Source organism: Ranitomeya imitator, chromosome 4, assembly GCF_032444005.1.
Source record: "Ranitomeya imitator isolate aRanImi1 chromosome 4, aRanImi1.pri, whole genome shotgun sequence".
Lineage (NCBI taxonomy): Eukaryota > Metazoa > Chordata > Amphibia > Anura > Dendrobatidae > Ranitomeya > Ranitomeya imitator.
Window position 1 is genome coordinate 261,652,877 of NC_091285.1, and position 17,267 is coordinate 261,670,143.

At 48.1% G+C, this 17,267-nt stretch overlaps 1 protein-coding gene across 5 annotated transcripts in view; it reads left to right on the forward strand.

The window, feature by feature from the left end:
* Window positions 1-17,267, forward strand: part of CAPS2 (calcyphosine 2) — a 166,313-nt gene that overhangs the window by 38,881 nt on the left and 110,165 nt on the right. Inside the window, exons 6-7 of one of the 5 annotated variants that reach the window (XM_069764577.1) lie at window positions 6,997-7,167; window positions 15,793-15,915. In XM_069764577.1, coding sequence (XP_069620678.1) covers window positions 6,997-7,167; window positions 15,793-15,915 — 294 coding nt within the window. Of the gene's footprint in view, window positions 1-6,996; window positions 7,168-15,789; window positions 15,916-17,267 lie in introns of all 5 variants that reach the window. The other 4 variants (XM_069764580.1, XM_069764578.1, XM_069764581.1 and 1 more) reach the window with 4 other exon arrangements.

Sequence of the window (17,267 nt, forward strand, 5' to 3'; positions counted from 1 at the left end):
TGATTTGGTGCTATTGTTTTTCCAGCATGTGGTTCGTTTGCATGGCATTCCAGAGAACATCGTCTCGGACAGAGGTTCCCAGTTTGTTTCGAGGTTTTGGCGGTCCTTTTGCGCTAAGATGGGCATTGATTTGTCTTTTTCTTCGGCTTTCCATCCTCAGACTAATGGCCAAACCGAACGAACTAATCAGACTTTGGAGACATATCTGAGATGCTTTGTTTCTGCTGATCAGGATGATTGGGTGTCCTTCTTGCCTTTGTCTGAGTTCGCCCTTAATAATTGGGCCAGCTCGGCTACTTTAGTTTCTCCTTTTTTCTGTAATTCTGGTTTCCATCCTCGTTTCTCTTCAGGGCAGGTTGAGCCTTCGGACTGTCCTGGTGTGGATGCGGTGGTGGACAGGTTGCAGCAGATTTGGACTCATGTGGTGGACAATTTGACATTGTCCCAGGAGAAGGCTCAACGTTTCGCTAACCGCCGGCGCTGTGTTGGTCCCCGACTTCGTGTTGGGGATTTGGTTTGGTTGTCATCTCGTCACGTTCCTATGAAGGTTTCCTCTTCTAAGTTTAAGCCTCGTTTCATTGGGCCATACAAGATTTCTGAAGTTCTTAATCCTGTGTCATTTCGTTTGGACCTTCCAGCTTCTTTTGCTATCCATAATGTGTTCCATAGGTCGTTGTTGCGGAGATACGTGGCGCCTATGGTTCCCTCAGTTGATCCTCCTGCCCCGGTGTTGGTCGAGGGGGAGTTGGAGTATGTGGTGGAGAAGATTTTGGATTCTCGTGTTTCGAGACGGAAACTCCAGTACCTGGTCAAGTGGAAGGGTTATGGTCAGGAAGATAATTCCTGGGTTTTTGCCTCTGATGTTCATTCTGCCGATCTGGTTCGTGCCTTTCATTTGGCCCATCCTGATCGGCCTGGGGGCTCTGGTGAGGGTTCGGTGACCCCTCCTCAAGGGGGGGTACTGTTGTGAATTCGTTTGTCGAACTTCCTCCTGTGGTCGTGAATGGTACTTCGGCGAGTTCTGTCTATGGGCTCCCTCTGGTGGCTTTGAGTGAAGCTGCTGCTTCTGAGGTTCCTTACACAGGTGACGTGGGTTATCCTTTGGTTGGCTGCTCTATTTAACTCCTCTCAGATCGTTACTCCATGCCAGCTGTCAATGTTTTTGCATTCGTTCAGTTCGCTCCTGGATCTCTCTGGTGACCTGCCTTCTCCTGCAGAAGCTAAGTTCCTTATAGTCTTATTTTGTTCTCTGTTTTCTTGTCCAGCTGGTTTTCATGATTTCGTCTTGCTAGCTGGAAGCTCTGCGTGGTCTTTTGTAGGTTTTTGTGCTGATCGCAAAGTTACCTTTCCTATCCTCTGTCTATTTAGTAAGTCTGGCCTCCCTTTGCTGAAACCTGTTTCATCTCTGCGTTTGTGACTTTCATCTTACTCACAGTCAATATATGTGGGGGGCTTCCTTTACCTTTGGGGAATTTCTCTGAGGCAAGGTAGGCTTTATTTTCTATCTCTAGGGCTAGATAGTTCTTAGGCTGTGACGAAGCGCCTAGGTCTGGTCAGGAGCGCTCCACGGCTATTTCTAGCGTGTGTGATAGGATTAGGGCTTGCGGTCAGCAGAGCTCCCACATCCCAGAGCTCGTCCTGTATGAGGTTTAATTATCAGGTCATTCCGGGTGCTCCTAACCATCAGGCCATAACACTGGCCCGATTATTAAGGACGAACTCAGCCAAAGGCAAGAAGGACACCCAATCATCCTGATCAGCAGAAACAAAGCATCTCAGATATGTTTCCAAAGTCTGATTAGTTCGTTCGGTTTGGCCATTAGTCTGAGGATGGAAAGCCGAAGAAAAAGACAAATCAATGCCCATCCTAGCACAAAAGGACCGCCAAGACCTCGAAACAAACTGGGAACCTCTGTCTGAGACGATGTTCTCTGGAATGCCATGCAAACGAACCACATGCTGGAAAAACAATGGCACCAAATCAGAGGAGGAAGGCAATTTAGACAAGGGTACCAAATGGACCATCTAAGAGAAGCGATCACAAACCACCCAAATGACCGACATCCTTTGAGAAACAGGGAGATCAGAAATAAAATCCATGGAAATATGTGTCCAGGGCCTCTTCGGGACCGGCAAGGGCAAAAGCAACCCACTGGCACGAGAACAGCAGGGCTTAGCCCGAGCACAAGTCACACAGGACTGCACAAAAGAACGCACATCCCGTGACAAAAAAGGCCACCAAAAGGATCTAGCCACCAAATCTCTGGTACCAAAGATTCCAGGATGACCAGCCAACACCGAACAATGAACCTCAGAGATAACTCTACTAGTCCATCTATCAGGGACAAACAGTTTCTCCGTAGGACAACGGTCAGGTCTATCAGCCTGAAACTTCTGCAGCACGCGCCGCAAATCAGGGGAGATGGCAGACAAAATTACCCCCTCTTTAAGAATACCCTCCGGCTCCGGAACACCCGGAGAGTCAGGCACAAAACTCCTTGACAGGGCATCAGCCTTCACATTCTTAAATCCCGGAAGGTATGAAACCACAAAATCAAAACGGGAGAAAAAGAGTGACCATCGAGCCTGTCTAGGATTCAACCGTTTGGCAGACTCGAGATAAGTCAAATTCTTGTGATCCGTCAAGACCACCACGCGATGTTTAGCTCCTTCAAGCCAATGTCGCCACTCCTCGAATGCCCACTTCATGGCCAACAACTCTCGATTGCCAACATCATAATTGCGCTCAGCAGGCGAGAATTTTCTAGAAAAGAAGGCACATGGTTTCATCACCGAGCCATCAGAACTTCTTTGCGATAAAACAGCCCCTGCTCCAATCTCAGAAGCATCAACCTCGACCTGAAACGGGAGCGAAACATCTGGCTGGCACAACACACGGGCAGAAGAAAAACTACGCTTCAACTCCCGAAAAGCCTCTACAGCCGCAGAGGACCAATTGACCACATCAGCACCTTTCTTGGTCAAATCAGTCAACGGTTTAGCAATACTAGAAAAATTAGCGATGAAGCGACGGTAAAAATTAGCAAAGCCCAGGAACTTCTGCAGGCTCTTCACAGATGTCGGCTGAGTCCAATCATAAATGGCCTGAACTTTAACAGGGTCCATCTCGATAGTAGAAGGGGAAAAAATGAAACCCAAAAATGAAACCTTCTGAACTCCAAAGAGACACTTAGACCCCTTCACAAACAAGGAATTCGCACGAAGGACCTGGAACACCATTCTGACCTGCTTCACATGAGACTCCCAATCATCCAAAAAGACCAAAATGTCATCCAAATATACAATCATGAATCTATCCAGGTACTCTCGGAAGATGTCATGCATAAAGGACTGAAACACAGATGGAGCATTAGAAAGCCCAAATGGCATAACCAGGTACTCAAAATGGCCCTCGGGCGTATTAAATGCCGTTTTCCATTCATCGCCCTGTTTAATTCGCACAAGATTATACGCCCCTCGAAGATCAATCTTGGTGAACCAACTAGCCCCCTTAATCCGAGCAAACAAATCAGACAACAGCGGCAAAGGATACTGAAATTTGACTGTGATCTTATTAAGAAGGCGGTAATCAATACAAGGTCTCAAAGAGCCATCCTTCTTGGCCACAAAAAAGAACCTTGCTCCCAATGGTGACAACGACGGACGAATATGACCCTTCTCCAAGGATTCCTTTATATAACTCCGCATAGCGGCGTGCTCTGGCACAGATAAGTTAAACAGACGGCCCTTAGGAAACTTACTACCAGGAATCAAATTAATAGCACAATCGCAATCCCTATGAGGAGGTAGGGCACCGGATTTGGGCTCTTCAAATACATCCCGGTAATCTGCTAAAAACTCAGGGACTTCAGAAGGAGTGGAAGGCGAAATTGACAACAATGGAACATCACCATGTACCCCCTGACAACCCCAGCCGGAAACAGACATAGATTTCCAATCCAACACTGGATTATGGACCTGTAGCCATGGCAACCCCAAAACGACCACCTCATGCAGATTATGCAACACCAAAAAGCGAATATCCTCCTGATGTGCAGGAGCCATGCACATGGTCAATTGAGTCCAGTACTGAGGCTTATTCTTGGCTAAAGGCGTAGCATCAATTCCTCTCAATGGAATAGGATACTGCAAGGGCTCCAAGAAAAAACCACAGCGTCTGGCAAACTCCAAGTCCATCAAATTCAGTGCAGCGCCTGAATCAACAAATGCCATAACAGAATAGGACAACAGAGAGCAAATCAGAGTAACGGACAAAAGAAATTTAGACTGTACCGTACCAATGGTGGCAGACCTAGCGAACCGCTTAGTGCGCTTAGGACAATCGGAGATAGCATGAGTGGATTCACCACAGTAAAAACACAGCCCATTCCGACGTCTGTGTTCTTGCCGTTCAGCTCTGGTCAAAGTCCTATCACACTGCATAGGCTCAGGCCTATGCTCAGAGAATACCGCCATATGGTGCACAGCTTTGCGCTCACGCATGCGCCGATCGATCTGAATGGCCAAGGACATAGACTCATTCAGACCAGCAGGCGTGGGAAATCCCACCATGACATCCTTAAGGGCTTCAGAAAGACCCTTTCTGAAAATTGCCGCCAGGGCACACTCATTCCACTGAGTAACCACAGACCACTTTCTAAACTTCTGACAGTACACCTCCGCTTCATCCTGACCCTGACACAAAGCCAGCAAGATTTTCTCTGCCTGATCCACTGAATTTGGTTCATCATAAAGCAATCCAAGCGCCAGAAAAAACGCATCAACATCACGCAATGCAGGATCTCCTGGCGCAAGGGAAAATGCCCAGCCTTTAGGGTCACCACGCAACAAAGAAATAACGATTTTTACTTGTTGAACGGGGTCACCAGAGGAGCGGGGTTTCAAAGCTAGAAACAGTTTACAATTATTTTTGAAATTCAGAAACCTAGATCTATCCCCAGAACACAAATCAGGAATAGGAATTCTAGGCTCTAACATAGGATTCTGAACCACAAAATCTTGAATGTTTTGTACCCTTGCAGTGAGATGATCCACACAAGAGGACAGACCTTGAATGTCCATATCTACACCTGTGTCCTGAACCACCCAAAGGTTTAGGGGAAAAGAAAGACAAAACACAGTGCAAAGAAAAAAAAATGGCATCAGAACTTCTCTTATCCCTCTATTGAGATGCATTAATACTTTGGGCCAGCTGTACTGTTATGACCTGGTGGTTAGGAGCACCCGGCCCGACCTGATGGTTAAACTCACACAGGACAAGCTCTGGGATGTGGGAGCTCTGCTGACCGCAGGCCCTAATCCTATCACAACAACTAAAAATAGCCGTGGAGCGTTCCTGACTCTCCCTAGACGCCTCTTCACAGCACTAAGAGCTAGCTAGCCCTAGAGATAGAAAATAAAGCCTACCTTGCCTCAGAGAAATTCCCCAAAGGAAAAGGCAGCCCCCCACATATATTGACTGTGAGTAAAGATGAAAGTCACAAACACAGAAATGAAACAGGATTCAGCAAAGGGAGGCCAGACTTACTAAACAGACCGAGGATAGGAAAGGTATCTTTGCGGTCAGCACAACAAACTACAAAAGACCACGCAGAGAGTGCAAAAAGACCTCCGCACCGACTAACGGTGCAGAGATGCCACTCTGCATCCCAGAGCTTCCAGCTAGCAAGACAAAATCAAGATAACCAGCTGGACAAGGAAACAATGAACAAATAATAACTATCAGGAACTTAGCTTCTGCTGGAGAAGACAGCTCACCAGAAAGATCCAAGAGCGAACTGAACCAATGCAGGAACATTGACAGCTGGCATGGAGAAACAATCTGAGTGGAGTTAAATAGAGCAGCCAACCAAAGGATAACCCACGTCACCTGTGTAAGGAACCTCAGAAGCAGCAGCTTCACTCACAGCCACCAGAGGGAGTCCATGGACAGAACTCGCCGAAGTACCATTCACGACCACAGGAGGGAATTCGACAACAGAATTCACAACAGTATCTGGCCCAGAGATCTTAACAGATCATTGGCATATAAGAAAAATGTGTATTTCTCTGGAGTATGGCATCGGACCACAAATATTAAGTCCAAAAAACACACATATAGTCAGCTCACCTGAATGTAGGCTACTCCTCATCTGCTCCTGCACGGAAAGGTTTGATCAAACGATCCATAGAAAAAAGTAAGTTGAATCCAGCAGGATTGAAGTTAAAACCAGTCTCTATTTATTTCTTCATTAAACATATGGTACACCAAATCAAAATATGAAACATAATGTATACAACAAAGGAAAACACTAGCGCTACCAATAGAAAAGATACCCTTTGCTGCTGGTGTCAAAACAGCCAGATGCCAGGGCTGTCAATGAAAGTAAACAATATTAGTAAAACAGGATGATACCGCACTATCATCCTGTTTTACTAAAATATGAAACATATGAATATTTCACAGCATGTCACGCAAAATGTCAACGTATAGCAGCGTTATTCCGACGCGTTTCGACCGAAGTCTTAATCATGGCATGACTAACTTCAATCCTGCTGGATTCAACTTACTTTTTTCCACAAATATTAAGCTATCATTTTATTCAGCTTTCTATGACTGACATACACTTAGAGATGACTTAGGAGGGTTTATCCTACGGACAGACTCGCTTTAAGCCACAGTTGATAATAGGATGATTGGCTGCTCTGGTTTCAAGTTTTCAGCTGACCATGGGCATTACAAGTACAATGTCAAAGCTGTCATAGTGCAAATAAGGATTTCTTGACCAAAGTAACCTATCAGAGCTTTACTTTAATCCAAAAAATTGGATCCCATAAGGAACAGCTGTATTGCCTGTGATTTTTACGGATACATCTCTTGCATATTCTTACTTCCATGTTCCTGTCCTCTTTTTTATTCTTTTTACTTGAGAGATAATTTTATGTTTGGACTTGTTAGGGGAATATAACCTAATTTTCTCATTCTCTAATGACTAGCAGATCTCTCTAACACAGTTAAAAACCGTCCCTGAGAATTTACCATCGGCATCTGACAGATTCCGCTTGAAGTATCAGCAGTACGAAGAAGATATGAAGAATAGCTACAAGCAATATACAATTAGAGAAAAGAATAAACAGCATTCAGCAAGACGGGGTAACAAACAAGAGGTGATAGTAGTTTAATATTAACTCCTTTATTACCTTTAGGCTGAGGCTGCACAGCGACTTTGGCCGTGACACTTGTCGCTTGGTTAAAGGCTAGATGCTAGATGAGGCCGCTATAAAATGAAAAGGGTCGCATTACGACCCCGAGGGTACTGCGACAGAAGTCCAAGTGAGTCAGATTATTAGTGACTTGATATCACAGTCCCATTAACCTGGGGGTCACAAAAGTATCCCGTTCCCTTGTCTTGCAATGCAACGTATCAGCAACACCTAGCGATCTTTAATCGTGCCGCAGGTATTGAGGCCAAAATCACCGTGCAGCCCCAGCCTAACATGAGACTTTTGCCTGCATTTCTCAGAATCTTTCATGTCACCATTCAGCTTGGAGAAATATTGGAAGGAAATATTCTTTCTGTGGATCATTGCTTGGGCAAGGCAAATATGGATCTGTAGGAAGTGTTTTGTAACATGTACACGTGGAATGGTTGATTATACTTTGTTTTATTAGGGAAACCTTTAAACATCAAAAGGGAAGGATGCTATTTGGTTTTGGTATATGAGGCGAAGCAATTTTATATACTGTACATCTCCTGCATTAACTTTGGTGAATCTAGATGGAAATACACCACCTTTAGTAGGCTGGATTCTTGAGAGCAGTTTATAGCTAAATACCAGAGTAACTAATAGAGCCACATTTATATTTAACCTGTACTGAATATAGGTAACTAAATATTCCAGAAATTCACTCAAAATTGTGCTGGTACTTTTTGAGAATAGCCAACAAACTTGTTCATAGACATGTCCCTCAGAGATTAGCTGAGATCCTATAATGCAGAGGAACATTCAGTTTAGTTCATAGTTTTATCCTAATCTATATTTTTTAGATTGTATAGAGCCATTATATTGGTAAAGATCCACATACCTGTGTCCGGGGTCAGATGTGCAGAAGGTGTGAGATGGATCGGATCAGTGAAGATGTCTTGTTGGCATTTCACAAACTTTGTAAAACTATTTATATCTATTATTATTATAATTTGTTATTGTTGAAACAGGACCAGACCTTCACTTTACATAAGACCCCAGACACCTAGACACATTCACTCCCCAAACTGGCAAACACCTTTAAGGTACCTTCACACATAACGATTTCGTTAACGATATCGTTGCCTTTTGTGACGTAGCAACGATATCGTTAATTAAATCGTTATGCGTGACAGCGACCAACGATCAGGCCCCTGCTGGGAGATCGTTGGTTGCTGGGAATGTTCAGGACCTTTTTTTTGGTCGCTGATCACCCGCTGACATCGCTGAATCGGCGTGTGTGACGCCGATCCAGCGATGTGTTCACTGGTAACCAGGGTAAACATCGGGTTACTAAGCGCAGGGCCGCGCTTAGTAACCCGATGTTTACCCTGGTTACCATTGTAAAAGTAAAAAAAAAATAAACAGTACATACTTACATTCCGGTGTCTGCCACCCGGCCTCATCTTCCCTGCACTGTGTCAGTTCCGGCCGGCCGTAAAGCAGAGCACAGCAGTGACGTCACCGCTGTGCTCTGCTTTACGGCCGGCCGGCGCTGACACAGTGCAGGGAAGCTGACGCCGGGTGACAGACACCGGAATGTAAGTATGTAGTGTTTGTTTTTTTTTACTTTTACAATGGTAACCAGGGTAAATATCGGGTTACTAAGCGCGGCCCTGCGCTTAGTAACCCGATGTTTACCCTGGTTACCCGGGGACTTCGGCATCGTTGGTCGCTGGAGAGCTGTCTGTGTGACAGCTCTCCAGCGACCACACAACGACCTAAACAGCGACGCTGCAGCGATCGGCATCGTTGTCTATATCGCTGCAGCGTCGCTAAATGTGACGGTACCTTAAGATACTAGACCACATCCATAAACTCAGTCAGACTCCTAATCTCATTAAGACCCTAGTTCAAACCCAAACATTTTGCAGACCCTATATAAGAAGCCTGAACTCATTCTGATCCTTAAAATCAATCAAACCCCAGACCAGTCTCTAAAATAAATTCAGGCCATAAAGCAGAATCCAAAAATGATTTAGACCCCAATACAGAGACTTAAAATTAATGAGAATCCTAAAATGAATCAGACCCCGAAGTTAAGCCCTAAACTGTATAAATACTAGACCAGGCCCTTGTTTGTTGCGTCTTGGCAGAAGTTGTGCTGGATGCATTGGAGGAGATGGTGCCATACTGCATTACTTCCATGACAGCTGATCCTGCAAAAGCAGGATTCAACAGTGTAGAGGATAGACCTCCATTCCAGTCTTCAGAGCTCCATTCAGGTTTCTGGTCTCCATCTGAAGACCTTGTGGGCGAGACTCCTGGCATGGCTCCTTCCTCGGCCCCCTATTACGAGGTGCCCGGTTGATTCCCCATATCGCTCCTTCCCCAGTCCCTCGGGTGCTGGTTCGAATTCGAGACCCCCCCTCCTTCCCCAATTCCTTTTGGTTTCTGGGTTGAGGTCGAGGCGAGGATATAGCCCCTGAATGTGACAGCAGCACCCTCCCTAATCCCCCTTTGGGGGCATTAGGTTGAGACGCCTCAGGTAGGGCCTGTACAGGCAGCACTCTGCAGCTCCCAGCAATGGGCCAGCACACTGTGCCTGCATCCAGGGACCCCAGCCCAGCTGCAGGCTCCTGTCGGGCCGGGGGGAGTGCAGGCAGGTGTGGCACAATAGAGATTCAGGGCTCCCTGCGCCCCTGTCTCTGCGGCAGCACCAGCTCTATACTGCCTCAGGGGGACCCCTCACCGGGCCCCCACTTCCGCTTATAGCCCCACCGCCATCCTGCCTTTAAATCCGGGGGTCCGGTTCAGATCCGACCCTCTCCCGGACTTCCGCGCCGGCCTGGAGCCTTTCTGGGCATCAGGCATCTAATTTAGGCCACGGCTTCGGTCTAGCTGAAGCCGCCGCCTCCTTTCCGCCCCCTGGCCCGCCCCCCGGATGACAAATATGACACTCTACAGTGTCATAAAGGGGGCGGATCGAGACAGAAAGGGCGCGTTTTACACAGCTCTGCCGCCTTTTCCAGCTCTCTGCCCCCTTCTCCCCCTTCCTCTTCTTCTCGGCGGCCATTTCTGCTGCAGGGATTAACCCTGCACCTGGACTGTGGATCTTCGGCGCTGGACCTAGGAACAAACTGGTGGGGTAAGATCACAGCTGGGATTTTTTTTACTCGGCTGTGAATCCATATTCCCTATAAGGCTCCCCTATAGGTTCCTCTGCATAGCCACCCCTAAGAGTCCTCTGCATAGCCAGCCCTTCTGCACTCTCTGCACTATGCCGGGCTCAAGGTCCAAGAGAACCAGGCAGGACTGCTATTATGTATTCTGCAAAGCCTGCAGGACCGCTCTCCCCAGTGGCAGCATGTACCCGCACTGCCAGGACTGCATCCAGACTATTGCATCAGAGCCCCGAGAAGCCCCTGCCAATGCTTCGGTGTCTAATGCCACGCCGGAATGGGTCACTCAGAGGTCGCAATCTATGACGCAGTCTATAGATAACCTAACCTCCACATTGCTTCAGGCTCTACAGAGTCATGCCTCGGCTATGACCGTTACCCAGCCAGGAAGAGCTTAACTCAGGAACAGGACGACCCTGGCACATCCACGTCTAGGTCAGGACGCAAGCGGACCCATAGGTCAAGTCCATCTGCGTCATCCCATACCACATGGTCATCCCCTTCTAGGGAGAGACACCGTAGTTCCAGGTCATCTAGACTGTCCCCTTCCAGGGGCAGACAATACAGTTCTCCGCAATCCCCGACCAGAGAAGGCCTCCTCCCCAGCTCACCCAGCAGGAGACAACTCAGTAATACACAGGATTCGGAAGGCATCTGTGACTCCGACTCAGACAGGGAAACGGAGGGGTCCCTGATCCCAATCCCGCCTAGCAATACAGTGTTAGTTGAGGACATAATCTCTTCCATCCATCGGGTGCTGGACATTTCTGATCCGCCACCAGAGGCCCCAGAACACAAGATTTCCTTTGATTTAGCTCTGAAGTCGCCTAAGGTTTTCTCTAACCACCCAGAGTTTAAGGCGATCCTTAAAAAGCAGCTCTCACAGCCTGTGAAAAAATTCGCTAATCGCAAATATCTGGAGGCAAGGTACCCTCTCCCACAGAAGGACACCAAGGAATGGACACCCCAGTCTCTAGACTAGCAGCACAGACCCTCCTTTCACTGCCAGATAGCTCAACCCTCAGGGACGCAGCAGACCGGCAGGTAGAACGCATGGCTCGTTCAATTTTCGAGGCGGCAGGGGCCTCCCTGGCTCCCGCATTCGCTTCACTTTGGGCTGCCAAGGCCATCCTGGCTTGGGCCAAAAATTTACAAGCTGGCCTCCAAGCATCTGCTCATGAGCTGTCGGACCAAGCGGTTCAAATAGCAGTTGTAGCAGATTACATGCTTCATGCAGCTCTGGATTCAGCAGTAGTGTGGATAGCATCAAACGCCATCACGATTCGGCGTATGCTCTGGCTGCGGAATGGAAAGCGGATGCAGCCTCAAAGAAGTGCCTCACGCACCTCCTGTATCTCAGTGGGTGACTTTTCGGTGAAAAGTTGGACACAATGATATCCAACGCCACCGGGGGTAAGAGTACCTCTCTCCCTCAACTGAAAACAAGAAGTGTAACCAAACCCGATTCCGATTCTTTCGGAATTATTCGGGCTGGTCCATCTCACGTCCAGCACAAAATCGTAACCGTTCCCCACACAGGGACAACTCACGGTCGACGCAAAGGTCGGACAAGACCTGGCAGTCAAAAGCAGGCCAGTCAAAGCCCAAAGGAGGAAAACCTCAGACTTTCTGCTCCTCATGACTCATGGACTCCGGAAGACATCCCACCCATAGGCGGTAGACTTTGCTCTTTCAGCAAGTCTGGATGCCTATTACAGAAGGCAGGTGGGTCAGGGAACTAGTGTTTCCGGATAAAAGATAGAGTTCAATTCCAACCCACTGAACCGATTCTTCCTCCCTGTTCCCCCAAAACCGCCAGCCAAGGCTTGTGCCTTCCACCAAGCGGTTTCCTCGCTTCTTCAAGCAGGAGTCATAGTACCGGTTCCCGCGGCCAGGCACTTCCGAGGGTTTTACTCCAATCTATTCGTAGTCCCCAAGAAAGGAGGCAGAGTACGGCCAATACTGGACCTAAAACAACTCAACAAATATGTTTGTCACTTCCGCATGGAGTCCCTTTGGTCCATCATTGCGTCCATGGAGAAGGGAGAATATCTCGCCTTCATAGACATACAAGACGCATACCTGCATATACCGATTGCACCTGCTCATCAGAGTTTTCTCAGGTTCGCAGTCGACCAGGACCACTACCAGTTCGTGGCTCTCCCGTTCGGACTCGCCACGGCTCCCAGAGTGTTTACCAAGGTCATGGCAGCCACCATGGACGTCCTGCACTCTAGAGGTATAGTAGTCTTTCCATACATGGACGATCTATTCATCAAGGCTCCCATCTTCAAGGACTGCGAGCTCAGCATCTCAATCACAGCCGACACTCTGAGTCGCATGGGCTGGTTAGTCAACCTACAAAGGTCATCACCAACCCCGAGTCAGTCTCTGACCTTCCTGGGAATGCTATTCAACACCTCCAGGGGTCTAGTGCTCTTTCCCAAGGACAAGGCACTGGCTCTCCGCCTAGGAGTTCGCACCCTCCTCCGCAAACCCCCTCGATCTCTCCCGTTTGCCATGAGAGTCCTCGGCAGGATGGGGGCAGCAATAGAAGCTGTCCCATTTGCCCTGTTTCACCTCAGGCCTCTCCAACTAGCCATTCTCAAGTCCTGGGACAGGAATCCTTCTCGAGAGAGAATTCCAGCTAACGTCGTCAACCAGGAGGTCCCTGCACTGGTGGCTCAAGCCAACCTCGCTAGCAAAGGAGAAATCCTTTCTCACAGGTCAATGGAAGGTTCTGACCACCGATGCGAGCCTGACGAGTTGGAGTGCGATGCACCTACACCGCAGGGCACAGGGCAAGTGGTCCCCAGTGGAAGCAACCATGCCCATCAACATTCTGGAAATTCGTGCCATCCTCCTGGCATTGAGGGCCTTCCATCACTTACTGGCAGCCTCTCACATCAGAATACAGTCGGACATGCCATGGCTGTGGCATATGTGAATCACCAAGGTGGACCCGCAGTACCCAGGCGATGCGAGAAGTGTCACACATCCTCCACTGGGTGGAGGACACAGGCTCGGTTCTCTCGGCGGTCCACATTCCGGGTGTGGACAACTGGGAAGCATACTTCCTCAGACGACAAGGAATAGACTCGGGAGAGTGGTCTCTCCATCCCGAAATTTTTCGCCAGATCTGCTATCGCTGGGGGACACCGGATGTGGACCTAATGGCATCCCACTCCAATTCCAAGATCTCCAAATCCATGGCCAGAACACACAATCCGCGGTTGCTCGGAGCCGACGCTCTGGTTCAGGACTGGACCCAGTTCCAGCTTCTGTACATTTTTCCACCTCTCCCTCGGATATCCAGAGTGGTGAGGAAGATCAGGCAAGAGGGAGTTCCAACCATCCTAATCACACTGGTCTGGCCCAGATATACATGGTACGCCGACGTCATACAACTTTCAGCAGTCGCCCCCTGGCACCTCCCCGACCGCCTGTATCTTCTATCACAAGGCCCGCTCTACCACCAGAACTCTCAATTTGACGGCGTGGCTCTTGAAACCTGGGTTCTATCCCAGGCAGGGCTCTCGATGGACGTCATTAGGGCCATGATCAAGGCACGGAAGCCAGCCTCTGCCAAGATCTATTACCGTACCTGGAAAGTTTTCTTTACCTGGTGCAAATCTCGTGGCCAGACCCCATTCCATTATTCCCTCCCCAAACTACTTGGTTTTCTCCAATCGGGTCTGGAGGCCTGGCTGTCCCTGGGCTCGCTTAATAGCCAGGTGTCAGCCCTCTCAGTGTTTTATTCAAAGGCGCATTGCTACCAAGCTGCAAGTAAGGACATTCCTTCAGGGGGTTTTCCTGATTGGTTCCCCCCTACAGACGACCACTAGAAACGTGGGACCTCCACCTGGTCCTGACAGCATTGCAGGAACCACCCTTCGAACCCCTTAAGGAGGTCCTGCTCTGCCTTCTATCCCAGAAGGTGTTTTTTTTTCCTGGTGACAATCACCTCGCTATGCAGGGTGTCTGATCTGACAGCACTCTCCTGCAGACGACCCTTTCTGGTTTTTTCACCAGGACAAGGTAGTCCTCCGTACGGTCCCATCCTTCCTTCCGAAGGTTGTGTCCAAGTTCCACCTCAATGAGGAAATTTCTCTGCCTTCTCTTTGTCCGGTCCCAGTTCATAGAGTGGAGAAGGCTCTGCATACGCTTGACCTTGTCAGGGCATTGCGTATATATGTGTCTAGAACTGCGTCCTTCCAGAGGTCTGATTCTCTTTTCCTTCTTCCGGAAGGCGGCCGCAAGGGTCTGCCAGCTTCCAAAGCTATCCTTGCTAGGTGGATCAAATCCACCATACAAGAGGAATACCGCCTTAAGAATTCTCCTCTTCCAGACGGTATTACGGCACACTCTACGTGGGCGGTAGGGGCCTCCTGGGCCATTCGGCACCAGGCTTCGGCACAACAAGTGTGTAAGGCGGACACTTGGACTAGCCTACACACGTTTACTAAACACTACAGGGTTCATCCCCAGTTCTCAGCGGACGCGAGCCTGGGTAGACGGTTTTTGCAAGCGGCGGTGCCCCAAGTTTAAGGGCCTGTCTGCACAAAATTCGTCCATTGTTTCCCACCCAGGGACTGCTTTGGGACGTCCCATGGTCCTGTGTCCCCCAATGAGGCGACAGAGTAAAGGAGATTTTTGTGTACTCACCGTAAAATCTCTTTCTCATAGCCTCTAATTTGGGGACACCGCTCCCACCCTGTTGCCCTTTCCGGGCCGTTGTTACTGTTGAGTACTCATATTGTTTTCTTGAGCTCGTACATAGCTGCCTTCTTATAGGCATGGTTATGTTATTCATATTACGTTCCTCCTAATGCTTTTGCACAAAACTGGAGAAGGCTGACGCCGTCCAGGGGTGTATACTGCAGAGGAGGAGCCATGGTTAATCTTTTTCAGATTATGCATAGTGTCGCCTCCTAGTGGACAGCAGCATAACACCCATGGTCCTGTGTCCCCCAATTAGAGGCTAAGAGAAAGAGATTTTACGGTGAGTACACAAAAATCTCCTTTTTTCCTCAAGAATAAAGTAGTCTTTTGGGCATTTTTTTTGTGTCGTATTTAGTAATATATTTGGAGGTGAGTATAGACAGTACAGTATACATATTCCTCATGTAAACCACAGTATGTTGACACTGATGTATTAAGAGAATCCCAAATAAGGCTATAAAGTTTGCCCCATTCACACAGTTGCCAAAATTGTTATAAAAATTACCGTATTTAAGGCTCAGTTCTTTGTTTTATTGCAATGGGCTAATAGTAGCCTATTGGTGCTTGTTTAGATCTGTACAGCATGAGCCCTATACTGCCTGGGGTCTGTGTGCGCCTCCTGAGATATCTATTGCTTTATTGTGGCATTTTCTAATAGAATCCAATTGACCAGTAAAGTGATTTTCTGTTCTGCTGTCAGCAGGGTGGAAGACCTGAGGATGAAGGTTTTGCCTTGATAACGCCATTTGATGATAAGGTCTGCCTTCAGCACTGCTACACAGGCAAGCCGTACACAGCAGAGCATAGCCTCAGGAAGCTGGACGCTGTAAGTCTGGTGACGATATGTGCTGGCATAATGCACAGAAAAATATGGCTTTACACCACGTACGTCTTGTAGGATTTGTCATGTGAGTAGGTGCAATTATAAGAAAAGAAGCATTGTAAATCCTGTAAGTAGAAGGTATTGCTATGTCTTACGGTAGTACCCACCAATGTCCTCCACTGCCCTGGAGGCGCTGTTTACAGCAGCTTGTTGTCTTGTCACCTATATTCTGATTTTATAGAGGTTGCTATACACTACATTTCCATATTCTGCTATTTATAGTGATTGAAACTCCTTTTTTGCTTTGGGTGCCTTCACATCGCATTTAGGTACACATTTGTGGGTCTCTTTGGGGCGTGCGTCCAAACCCCACCGCAAAAGGTATGCGCCAACAGGGCCATAGAATACAATGGTGCCGGCAGAGCGAACGTGAATGTAATAATAATAATAATAATAATGTAATAATCTTTATTTTTATATAGCGCTAACATATTACGCAGCGCTTTACAGTTTGCACACATTATCGTTATATATTATAATTATATATTATCGTCATTATACGTGTGCTTTATCATGCATCATTTTCGGCATGCACACCTATAGGAGGTGGACACCCAGACGCAGTCTTCTATGCCTGACACAATGGGAAAGCACGTACAGAACTCCAAAGCCTCTCACTACCACAAGCAATCAACATCCAGGTGACAAATAATGGTGACAGACTCCTTGTAAAGGCCAGTCCCATCTTAGCAACTTATCTTGTTAATTTGATTATCTTTTGGGGGAAGACTGACCCTGGGCCCTGACTGATTCTGAGGACTAATGCCTTGTTACAGTCATGAGGTGGCTGCATATGTCCACCACTACGGATGTCCTCGTTTATGGGACTGAATGCTGTCCTCCTCTACCTCTGGTGTTCCTATAAATGGAGATGGGGCTTGACAACTGATCGAGTTAGTTCACATTTTCTATGTAGCACAATGCTGTTTATGGCCAGAGATGGAAAATCCATATTAGCTTCTTCCATCCTGGTGGGGTTAATGTGAGCAGCCATTGGAAGCAGCAGCAACTAGTGAAAGTGGCCAGGGAGCAAGGCACACCACAGGAGGTAGGGGGTGGTAGGTAGGGTCACATTGCGTTAGTGCAATCCGTTTAGCGCTAGCGGATTGCGCTAACGCAATGTTTTATATGGGGCTGCCGTCGGGGTCGCGGTAACATCCCCGCTCTCGCAGATCCCTGATCTGCGAGAGCGGGGAACGGACCGCGGGCGCGCCTTGGACGCTGCAAGCAGCGTCCGCGGCGCGCCAGGAATCTCCGGCGCGTCGCTAGCGCGTGCCGATCATGGCACACGCTAG